We start from the raw sequence: 12721 nt of genomic DNA, 5'->3' as shown, positions 1-12721 counted from the left end.
CAATGCAATTAGTGAGCCTGAAAAACCTGAATTTGTGGGGTTTTTACATATGAAACAAATAGTAAAATTTAAACATTTATCACGTTTCATGGTATTAAAAATCTCAAAACTCCTTAGTTTTATTTTAGTATCAGTTTATCATTCACTTGTCAGGAATGCAAATTTGGAATTTTACTGTTCTTATGAATTTTTAAAAGTTATGATTGCAGTTTAAAGAGGAAAACAAAGCAATAATATAAATCTTGTTTCTTAAAGCTAATCTGAAATAAAAAAATTCTAAGGATTTACACTTTTGTAGGTATACATATTTTCCTTTTTTGTTTTGAAATGAGTATACTTCACAGTTTACAAATGCTAATTATCGAGAACCAAGCAGCCTAACATTTTAGAAAGTATATTTATATCAACTAATCAATTAATTAATTTTCCAGTCTGTGAAAAATAAATCTCTATTGGTAGACTTCAATATTAAGGATTTTTGAACACTCTGCTCCAGTAAACCTCTTGACTTAAATGGCATGATTTGTAGGTAGTACTGGTGAATTTTCTGTAGAAACTATTCATGAAAAACTAGGATAAAAACTTACAAAGATTTGGGTGACTGGGTGGTTCAGTCGGTTAAGCATCTAACTCTTGATCTCGGCTCAGGTTATGATCTCACTGTTCCAGAGCCCAGGCTCTGTGTTGAGCTATATTGGGCTCTGCACTGAATATGGAGCCTGCTTGGCATTCTCTCTCTCTCCCTCTCTCTCTCTCTGCTCCTCCCTGCTCTCTCTTTCTCACTCTTTAAAAAGTAATCAATAAATTAAAAAAAAAAAAAAAACTTACAAAGTTTTTGGATCAGCAAAAGAAATAGTGATGTTCTTCTGCATCTACAGAAATAAAAGAGAGGGAGGCAGACAAAGAAACAGACTCTTAACTATAGGGAATAAATTGATGGTTACCAGGAGAACTGGGGTTGGGGATGGGTTAAATAGGTGATGGGGATGAAGGTGTACTTGTAATGAGCACTGGAAGTGTTGAATCACTGTATGGTATACCTGAAACTAATATTATGCTATATGTTAACTAACTGAAATTTAAATAAAAACCGTAAAACAAGGTAAGAAAAACATTTAAAATTGAAAGACTTTAAGTGTTTTACAAAGGACATTCTAACATCACTGTCCTTGGTTTGAATCCAAATCTGTCAGTTTGTGATATAAAGGAAAATTACTTAACCTGTTTGAGGCTCAGTATTCTCATTTGTAAATTGAGCATTTAGAAAAAGACACACCTTCTAGGACGATGTGGAGATTACTTGAGGAAGAAAATACATAGAAACTTCTTCCAACAGTGACTGTGAATTAGTGTCATTATTTTTCTAGCCTTCAGGGAAATAATGATGTATTTAAAAAATATAAATGTTCTAGATGAGGGGTGCCTGGGTGGCTCAGTGGTTGAGCAGCCGACTTCGGCTCAGGTCATGATCTCGCAGTCCGTGGGTTCAAGCCCCACGTCGGGCTCTGTGCTGACAGCTCAGAGCCTGGGGCCTGTTTTGGATTCTGTGTCTCCCTCTCTCTGACCCTCCCCTGTTCATGCTCTGTCTCTCCCTGTCTCAAAAATAAATAAAACGTTAAAAAAAATTAAAAAAAATGTTCTAGATGAGTAACATTAAACTTTTGTGTATCCCAAAGTACATACTGGTAGTAAATACTTCTGAATTCTTTATAATAGTGTATATCAAAAATGAAAGTAACTTTCATTTGATAATGAGATAAACTTACAGATTTGAATATTATTATAATGATATCTTTAGCTTCTTTCTCTAATAAATGAGATTATTTTTGTTATACTGAATGAACCCAAATGACATCAAATATCATTTTATGTATTTGTGTGTGTGTATGAGAATGTGTGTGTGTGTGTGTGTGTGTGTGTGTGTGTGTATGTGACCATTAGCTAAGTCTATTAATTCATTAGGAGTTAGAAAACAGTATAGCCTAGTTCAGCCATTCCTTCTTCATTTATTAACTGAACTACTTCAATAAGAGCAATGTTCCTTCTTTAACTGTTTTTTTATTCATAAGTAGTTTATATAGCAAAAGCAAAATAAGGGTGCCTGGGTGGCTCAATTGGTTGAGTGTCCAATTCTTGGTATCAGCTCAGGTCATGGTCCCAGGATCATGGGATCAAGCCCTGTGTGGGGCTGTGTGCTGAGCATGGAGCCTGCTTAAGATTCTCTCTCCTGCTCTTTCACTCTCCCCCACTCACGTGTGTGTATGCACTCTCTCTCAAATAAAAAATAAAGAAATAAAGAAAAAACAAAATAAAATGTTTTATTGTTTTCATATTAGTTACCAGTTTTTAAAATAATGGTTTCCTAGTATTCCAGAAAAGTTGTCAGTAGGTATATTTTATCATTAAGAATGCATGGATTTGAGCATATTTGAAGTGTTTCAGTCCCTATAGTCATTAACCTTGTGTATGATCAGATTATCCATTTTTGGCCAGTAGAAGCCTATCCAGGTTGGTTCCCAAGTCTTTGTGACACAACTCTAGTAAAATATTGATATCTTCCTTGATTTCTGTATAAGGATTACAAAACATCACTAATGAAGTAATTTCACACACACACAAAAAAAAATAAATTGAACTTCAGTCTGATCAAGTTACTAAATATATCTACCAATTTAAAGAATATAAAGGGAATGGGGGGCATGTTCAATGATATCTTACAATTAGAAAAATCTAGAATATAGGACAAAATAACCTTTTTTTTCCAGTATATTTGATTTCAAGTAATGAAAAAGACTCCCTCTCTCTCTGCCCCTCCCCCATTCATGCTCTGTCTCTCTCTGTCCCAAAAAATAAATAAACGTTGAAAAAAAAATTAAAAAAAAAAAAAGGGGGCGCCTGTGTGGCGCAGTCGGTTAAGCGTCCGACTTCAGCCAGGTCACGATCTCGCGGTCCGTGAGTTCGAGCCCCGCGTCAGGCTCTGGGCTGATGGCTCAGAGCCTGGAGCCTGTTTTTGATTCTGTGTCTCCCTCTCTCTCTGCCCCTCCCCCATTCATGCTCTGTCTCTCTTTGTCCCAAAAAATAAATAAACGTTGAAAAAAAAAATTAAAAAAAAAAAAAAAAAAGAAAAAGATAACTGGCCAGGCATTAAGGAAATATATTAAAACAACAATGAGATACCATTATACACCTGTCGGAATGCCTTAAAAAAGACCTGGACAATACCAAGTCCTGCTAAGGATGTGAAGCAACTGGAAAACTGGTATTCTGCTAATGGGCATTTGAAACATCATAGCCATTTTGTAATACAGTTGGACAGTGTCTTCAAAATGAGGATTCTCCATAAACCCAGGAATCCCTATTTACCATGGAGAAATAAAAGCATAGGGTCATATAAAAACCTGTACATGAAAGTTTATAGTGGCTTTATTTATAATGTCCCCAACGGGAAATAGCTCACATTTCCATCAAGTAGGGAATTTCATACAATAGAATACTTTTCAACAATAAAAAGGAACTATTGATACATGCAGCAACATAGATGAATCTCAAATGCATTATGCTACAAGAAAGAACCAGTCTTGAAAGAACCCATGCTATACTATTTCATTCATTTGACATTTTGGAAAAGGCAAAATCATAGGGGCAGAAGTTAGATTAGTAGTTGCCAGGGACTGGGCTGTGGAAGGGATTAGCCATATTGGATAACAAAGGAAGTTTTGGGGGTGATGGAAATATTCCATAGCTTGACTGTAGCAGTGGTTACATGGATGTGGGTGTTTGTCACAATTCATAGAAATGTACATTTAGAAAGGGTAAATTTATTGTAAGTAAATCATACCTCAATAAATCTAACAAAAAAATTTCATGGGATAAAGTGTAGATTAAAAAACGAAAGTAGAGGGGCGCCTGGGTGGCGCAGTCGGTTAAGCGTCCGACTTCAGCCAGGTCACGATCTCGCGGTCCGTGAGTTCAAGCCCCGCGTCGGGTTCTGGGCTGATGGCTCACAGCCTGGAGCCTGCTTCCGATTCTGTGTCTTCCTCTCTCTCTGCCCCTCCCCCGTTCATGCTCTGTCTCTCTCTGTCCCAAAAATAAATAAACGTTGATAAAAAACGAAAGTAGATTGTCAACTCAGTGTAATGAATAGGACTTATTTAGAGCTTGATTTTTTCTATTCAAGTAAGTTCAGACAATAGGGATATTAAACACTGGATATTTGATGGCATTAAGGAATTACTACTTATAGTAATGAATTAAGATACTGTAGCTATATAAAGAGGAGTCTTTATCTTAGAAATATATACTTAAATTTTTATGGATGTTACTGGAATTTGCTTCAAAGAAATACTTCAGTGGGAGAGAGTAGATAAAAACATGTGGATGAAGTAAGATTGGCTATAAATTGGTAATTATTGAATCTGGATGATGAGTACATGAGGGTTCATTTTACTGTTTTCGCTACATTCTAAAATATGTTTGAGAATTTTCCACAAAATTTAAATAATTGAAGCTTAGTTCTACAAACGTATGTTTAATGAATTGATTTAAACAGTACTGAAAGAATATTCTGCAATGACTAATGTTACTTTGTCAAGGCTGTGTCCCTGGAATAGCTCCCACTATGGAAACAGTAGGCAGAGCTCATATTCTGAGAATAGGGGAGGGGGGTGGGGGGATGAGGAGCCTACAGTTGCCTGAGTCCAGCTCGAGGGTCAACTGACAGTCACATCCTCTTGATTACCTCCTTCAACACTTGTCAGTTTTAAAAGTCAGCTATTAAAAATAACTTAATTCTGTTATTCAGTTATCTGCCTTATTTAGCATTGTTAAACACAAATTACATATTTTGAAAATAAGTTAGAACTACTTTATGTTATTTTATTATTAATATTATATATTAGAATTTAGTATACATAGTTAATTTTAAAGTAAGTAATGCAACTTATTAAAGCTAATGCAATGAATAATAGTAAAGGTAGTTGACATTAATGATTTAAATAACATATTTTTTCATCAATTTGAGATATTCATGTAAGTTTTTTTTTAATTTAATTCCAGTTGTGTTGCTTGATACAACAACTGTGCTGGGAGAGCTAGGATGGAAAACATATCCATTAAATGGGGTAAGTTTAATTATGTTTTTAAAACTTTCATCCTTACTAGGTTTTAGAGTTTGTTATAATAGTTAAAGGAACAGTGAATTTTGGCTCTAGTTACCATGAATTTTAGCACATAACTAAAATCTCTTAGAAAAGATTAAAATACAATTAGAATTGGTAACCAATGAGAATGATGTATACAAATATTTGCTTTTCTTTAAATTATCATTATTCTTTAATACAGTGTTTATATAATATTAGACTGTCTCCCTATAAATATTTTTTCATAGAAAAAAATTCTATGTATAAGAGTTTTTTGTATATAGGTTTATTAAATTTGGTAACCTCAGTGAGTATTTGTCCATAAACAAACTTTAGATTGTTATAAAAGAAGTGGATTTTACAGATATTAACAATTTATTTTTTATTAAAACATATGAGTGTAATAAAGCAGTGTATGTTTTTGAACTTGACCAAAAGAAACATTATGATTAGGTTTTGTTACCTGAGAGTAGTTGCTTTTGAAAGGCATGTGTAATTTAAAGATGTGTAATTTACAAACTAATTTTTCAAGTACTGATATCACTTTAGCTGTGGTTATAATGGACTTTTTATGTGGTTTAATATATTTTGCACGTTTTCACATTGCAATGTGTTTCTACTTCTTTTTTAATTTTCACTGTTATGTGGATCCTGACAAACTTAACAGAAGACCATGGGGTAGGGGTAGGGAAAAAAAGTTAGAGAGGGAGAGAGCCAAATCATAAGAGACTCTTAAAAACTGAGAATAAACTGAGGGTTGATGGGGGGTGGGAGGAAGGGGAAAGTGGGTGATGGGCATTGAGGAGGGCACCCGTTGGGTTGAGCACTGGGTGTTGTATGGAAACCAATTTGACAGTAAATTCCATATTAAAAAAATTGTTTCAAGTAAAAATAAAAGGGTGGTTTGTGAAGCTTTTTATCTAGATTTTGCCTAATTAAGGAAAATTTATAGTAACAGAGGTAGTCAACAGTTATTCAGGTGTACTTGGGTTAGCTTTTCTTCCTTTTTTTATAAATTGTATTTTTCTCATTCATCAGATTCTTAGTTGATACTTTTATATTGTTTTTTTTTTCCATTACATCTGCAAATTTAAATTTGAAAGGAGAAGTTGACTGAAAAATGTTTTATTTTTAGAATCCTTCAAATATTGCTGTTTGAATTTGACTTTTTATATAAATACTCATTAAATGTTTATTTTCAAGTATACATTTCTGTAAAGAGTTAACTTTTCTGTCTTTGTTCAGCAGGCTTTTTGTTTCCTTAGATTTGTTTGCTTTATAGACTGATTTTATTTTTTTGAAATTTTCCTTTTATTTTCATAGAGCTCTCATCAAACCATTCCTGAAAATATATCTTTGAAACTATATTTGTAATTCATCATCTTATTTTTAGTAAACATCAATATTTATTGATTGTATTAAACATGTTAAACTTATTAGTTACTTTCAAGGAATGATTTTTTTTCTAAAATACTCCTCCAAGATATATACATATCTGTGTTCTCAGTGTACAAAGTAATTTATAAGAACGTATAAATCGTTAAAAAGTTTATAAGAGTTACTTTTCCATTGTTGAAAAAAAATGACAAAAATTTTAGTGATTATATTATCACTCACCTCATGGAGTCATAGCCAAAGAATCCTGTGAGGAACAGCAGTTACACCCCTGCTGTCGTGATTGTATTTGTCTTGATCAGGCTGTTTCAAAGCAAACTGGTAATGAGGAGACACAGGGACTTAGTGAGTTACAAGTAAACTTACTGTAAAGAACTATTGTTCTTACAATGATCTGGTAATAGGTGTTACGAAAGTGAGATTTTTTTCTACTATATCTAGTTTATTAGTTTCGAAGAGAAAGGGCAGAATTGTCTGAAAAGTAATGCTTACTCCATAGTTTTCTATTTGCAGACACTGCACTAAGAATTTTACATTTTATTTCCATAGTAGCCTTATGAGGTATATCTGAGTTCTGGTTCCCAGTTGGAGAAACCTCTTCTTAAAGAGAGTAAGGAACAAAAAATACCAACAAGTTATAGGCTAAATCGTGACTGATGGGATTTATTTCAAAATAAATTATTTCTACTAAAGCCTATATCTTTATCATGGCACTGGTAACAGAGAGGAGCATTGGAAACTTCATGAAAGGCTGATTAATTATGTTGATATTTGCATAATTGATTCAGATTTCTTTTCTCCCCTTGCCAAACATAGTACTTGACTGAGATGAACATTTTGGACACCAGCCATGGATTTGCAGGAGGAAAGAGAGAAAGAAGAGGAAAGAGACAATAGTAGAAAATATGATGATAGAATAAGGTGGAAAAGGGAGAAATGGTTAACATTTATCAGGCATTTACCATATGCTAGTCTTTGTTCAAAGAAGTTTATTCACATGAGTCCTAGAAATCAAGAATCATTTTACCCTATTGAAACATATGGAAATTGAGACTCAAGTACATTAAATAACCTTTACAAGGTCACAGAGCTAGGAATTAGTGCAGTGAAAATTCTAAGCCAAACAGATCCTAATTTTTAACACATATATGTGCTTCTTATTTCCTTTAAGATTCTACCTTGTAAATATAAAGACCAGTGACCAATATGTATAAACTACAGAGGGAAAGGTAACACAAGGATTCAGGCATTAACACATAAATTGAATACTCAATTGCCTTGGAATGTCACTGTTGGAATGATCTATATTACTTTTAGATTATCCCTCAAATAATAATGCATATATGGAAAGTGAAAGCAGTAGGAATAATTGAAAATGAGAGTATATGGACATAGTTTATAATAGGTGCATGAATTAGAGGAAACAGATTAATCAAGGGATACAATAAAATGGATAGATGACTTAAGTAAGTTTTAAAGAACATATATAGCTTCAATTTCTCTTTTAATGAAGGGTATATATTACTGACAAGAATGGAGTTTACTTAATGCTCTTGATAGGTAAAAACAAGTAAGGAAATAATCAAGAAGGATGAAGAACTTTGAAAAAGGCTACTAAAGATGGCAAGAGTGAAAATCATTTAGACATCAATAATAGTCAAATAATTAAAAACCTATAGAAACTGTTAATCAATTTATAACATTTAAACTACCATTTATATCTGTATATTAAAATTATATCTATTTGAAATTGTATGACTTTTTTTCAGGTTGTCACATTTATTGAGCCATGCTAATATGAATGGTCATTTTAACTAAAATTGACTTTTTTCACTAAAATTGACTACTTAAGTTGATTTTACAAATATGCCACAGGTAGAAAAGACAGCTAGATGTTAAATTGGGTAATTTTATGATATCAAGTATAATTGGTATTTCTCTAAAGTATTTTCTAGGAATAACATTTTAATTGATCATTTTTTTTCTTTTTTTTAAGTGTTTATTTATATTTGAGAGAGAGAGAGAGACAAAGTGTGAGCGGGGAAAGGGGCAGAGAGAGCAAGACACAGAATCCAAAGCAGGCTCCGGGCTCTGAGCTGTCAGTATAGAGCCCAACATGGGCCTCGAACCCATGAATTGTGAGATGATGATCTGAGTTGGATGTTTAACCAACTGAGCCACCCAGGATCCCAGATAAATTTTTTTTTCTATAAAGACTTGAACTAAGAGATATTTTTGAAATTATATACTATTTATATAAAATAATGTGATTTAATAAGTTATTTAATAGATTTTTTTTTCTTTTTACTTAGAATAGCCATCCCACCAGTAGTATCATGCTAATGTGGTTATAGGAGTAGACATTTGCAATGTTGTAAATACAACCATTACTGGTTATTTGAGTAGTAGGTAAGCACCTCTGGTTATAGAATGTGGAAGATAGATGAGTGAATAGTCTTGAGCAAATGACCTTTAGGCTTGCAAACATGAAAAAAATGTATATATTTGCTGAAATGCTTGCTTGTCAACTCACTTGTACCAACATTTAAAATATGTGGTGTCCAGGATTCAACTTAAATTTTTTTAAATGTTTATTTATTTTTGAGAGAGAGAGAGAGACAGAGCATGAGCAAGGGAGGGACAGAGAGAGATGGAGACACAGAATCCGCAGCAGACTCCTGGCTCTGAGCTGTCAGCACAGAGCCCAACTTGGGGCTCGAACCCCCAAGCTGTGAGATCATGACCTGAACTGAAGTCGGATACTTAACAAGCTGAGCCACCCAGGCGCCCCCAGAATTCAATTTAACAAACTTTTCATTTTGTGCTCTTTGTGCCAAGTACCCTATTAGGGTGCTTAAAAGTATGCTTACATAACTTGCGGAGTCTTGGAGTATAGAGCTAATTCTGCACAATTAGAAGGCCAAAGAGTGTCTTCAGGTAGTTTTGAGTAATGGTTTGTGAAAGAATAATAAAAGGAGGGATTAATTCTGGTCAGTAAAAATGGTAGTAGGATGTGACATCAGCTCTTTCTTATAAACTGTGAAGGAATCACATATGGGCTGGATAAGAGGGTGGAAAGCATCTGTTAGGCAAAAAGAATAACTTGAGGAAAGGCACAGAATTCTCAAATGTGTGTGCATTATGTTATAGGAATGTTGAGAATAATTTGTGTGGTTGGGTGAAGGGTTTTGAGAAAAGGAGACTGTGATGATAGGCTAACCATATTGTGGGAAACTTAGAATTTCAGTTTCTTAACTGATTTAGATAGTGTATGTCTCACCCCCAGTAAATAGAAGTAAAAGTAAAAATGTTCTGGATTCAGTTAAGCAAACAAATAAAAATTCATAAAGCTTTCTTTTGTTTTAGATAATAACATAGACCCTTGGAAATGAAAGGTAGGCACCTTAGAAAATTGTTAGGAAAGGATGTTCAAAATGTAGACAATATGACATTATTGATATATTGAGAACAGAGTACAATTGAATAGTTACACTTGTATATATGCTGAAGCTTGGTTTTAGAAAAGAATGAATACATCAAAGATTTTGGTAACCAGTGGTTGTAATTTTAACACTATGCTCTCAGTGCCTAATGTCAAAATTTTATGTCTACATAATTTAAAAATCTTAAGAACTTTATCCTGTAAGTGTCCCTTCCATCCTTAATCTGTCAGTGTATTACACTAACATAGTAAAATGATGATGATATAACAAAGTAGTTAATAGTGCTATGGTAATCAGTGAAAGAATGCTGCATATAAATTTTTACGTAACATATAGAAGTTATTAGTGAATAGTGGAGATTTTTTTTCATAAATATTAAGTCTAGGGCATATGCCCTGGATTTTCCTTTTGCTGTAAATCACTAATAACTAACTGGTTAATACTAAATCTTACCCAGTGCAAAAATGAAAGACCCATTTTAATTTTGAAAATCTGGGAAGGAGATAGTCTTTAAGAAGTCATGTTATTGTAATGCTAATGAGAAAAAAGGAAACATGAAGGATACTGTTCATGCAATAACTTTGTACAAAAGAAGAAATTAAAAAATATGTATCTCTTGAGTTCTCATAATCTGAAAAAGAGTTAAAGAAAAATCACATAAATTTTCTTGAAATACTCGTGGCTTACTCCTTTCAATTGATAATTTTATTTATTGATTGTTTATTTATTACAGTTTGGTTTGGGCCAATATAGAACATTGTAGATGAAATAGAAAAATACAGTAAGACCTGTAGTTGAACGTGACATTCAAAATCTGTAATACTCATTACAGATCGGGTCCCATTCAATACTTCCCAGCAGTGGGTATATCACAGTGGGGCATCCTGGCTCAATATTAATTCTGACTAATAAAAAGTAACCGGTACTCACCAGAAAAGTAAAAGACTTTTCATAATATAGAAAAGAAATTTCATGATTAAAGACATATTGTTTCCTTTGAGCTTTATTAATTATATTTGATACTACTTAAAATGTAATAGCTATGTGGTTTTTAATTTTGATACTGTAATTGAAAAGATACATGACTTGTTTGGGTAGCCACATACTGATTATTAACAGTACTTATACCTGAATAAATCCTGATAGTTGAAAGGTAACATTTCATAATAATAAGTCCGTAAGGTATTATTTGATTTATATTCAATATTATACATACTTAATGTTGGGGTGCCTGCATGGCTCAGTTGGTTAAGTGTCTGACTCTTGATTTCGGCCCAGGTCATGATCTGTGAGATTGAGCCCTGCATCGGGCTCTGCGTGTACAGCCTGGAGAGGGCTTGGGATTCTCTCTCTCCCTGTCTCTCTGCCTCTTGTCTGTGCTCGTTCTCTCTCTCTCTCTCTCCCTCCCTCCCTCCCTCCCTCCCTCAAAATACGTAAACATTTAAAAAGTACTTATTGTTGATGGAAAGAGCTTGATTTTTAAGTTTTTTAATGTTTATTTACTTTTTAGAGAGAGAGAGCGAGAGTGAATTGGGGACGGGCAGAGACAGAGGGAGAGACAGAATTGGGTGCAGGCTCTAGGCTCTGAGCTGTCTGCACAGAGCCTGATGCAGGGCTGGAACTCACAAACCACGAGATCATGACCTGAGCTGAAGTCAGATGCTTAACTGACTGAGCCACCCAGATGCCCTGAAACAACTTGATTTTTAATCACCCCATCAACTCACCCGGAAGATTTTAACTATTTATTTTTATTCATAGTAATAATTTTAGCAAGAAAATGAAAGTTTTGATTTTCCCAGTTTTTTTCTCCCACTCTTTTTTGGCTACTTGTAAAACATAGTAGATCAGATCTTTGTTACAAAGTTGTAGTGGACATAGATATAGGCACACCAATACTCAAAATCAAACTTCTTTTCAACAGTGAAGTACACTGTAACAAAAAGAAGAAACTTAATGCTAGTAGAAAAAAATTGCTATTGGATATTAAGTTGTATTTTATACTAGTTATGACAATTAGAGGTTAGAAAACTTTGTTTCTGAGATGTCAAATATTAATTTCAAATACCATATATGTATTTTTTGCACGTTGTGACTTAGATGATCTTTAGGGTTTGAATAATCCAAGATGATACAAGATATGTGATCTTATCTGTTAAATATAGTGAATTACTATTAGGAAATTTATTCTGAAGCAATTAGGAAAATAGTGATTCAGGTCATTCATGTCTAAATAAAAGCTGTAAGTGAACATAGTAATTACATTACTATAATAATTTTTATAATGGCAAAATGATTTTTGTAATAAAAGAGTCTTATATTACAATTAAACTGTTTGGAAAGGCACTGTATTCCATATATCAGAGCCTGTTTTAAGGCCAACCAGGAAACATAAAATCCATGGAAGGTAGAATTTCCTTGAAGAGAACACAGGAATATGAATTACCCCAGCTACAGGCCCTCTTTTATCAACTTGTGCTTGGGTAAATGACCTCCCCTGCATGTGGGCAATGCGAGGAAACAGGTGAATAAATATGCATAGCTTATTAGAGTCCATAAATTTCCAAATATTTAATATCTGAGCCACTGTGATATTTTTTGGGGTTTTTTCTAAGTTTTTATTTAAATTACAGTTCATTTACATACAGTGTAATATTAGTTTCAAGTGTAGAATTTAGTGATTCATCACTTACATACACACCCAGTGCTCATCATACCAAGTACCCTCATTAATAGTCATCACCC

The 12721-nt window shown here is 33.5% G+C and overlaps 1 protein-coding gene across 3 annotated transcripts in view; it reads left to right on the top strand.

Moving 5' to 3' along the window:
- Positions 1-12721, top strand: part of EPHA6 (EPH receptor A6) — an 889565-nt gene that overhangs the window by 65338 nt on the left and 811506 nt on the right. For all 3 annotated transcript variants that reach the window (XM_025913797.2, XM_086675668.1, XM_086675669.1), the window contains exon 2: positions 5056-5120. In XM_025913797.2, coding sequence (XP_025769582.2) covers positions 5056-5120 — 65 coding nt within the window. The remainder of the gene's footprint in view (positions 1-5055; positions 5121-12721) is intronic.

This window comes from Puma concolor, chromosome C2 (assembly GCF_028749965.1).
Source record: "Puma concolor isolate L17-30 chromosome C2, mPumCon1.1.hap2, whole genome shotgun sequence".
NCBI lineage: Eukaryota > Metazoa > Chordata > Mammalia > Carnivora > Felidae > Puma > Puma concolor.
Note: the sequence above shows the minus strand (reverse complement) of the source record. Positions and strands in the feature narration are given on the sequence as shown.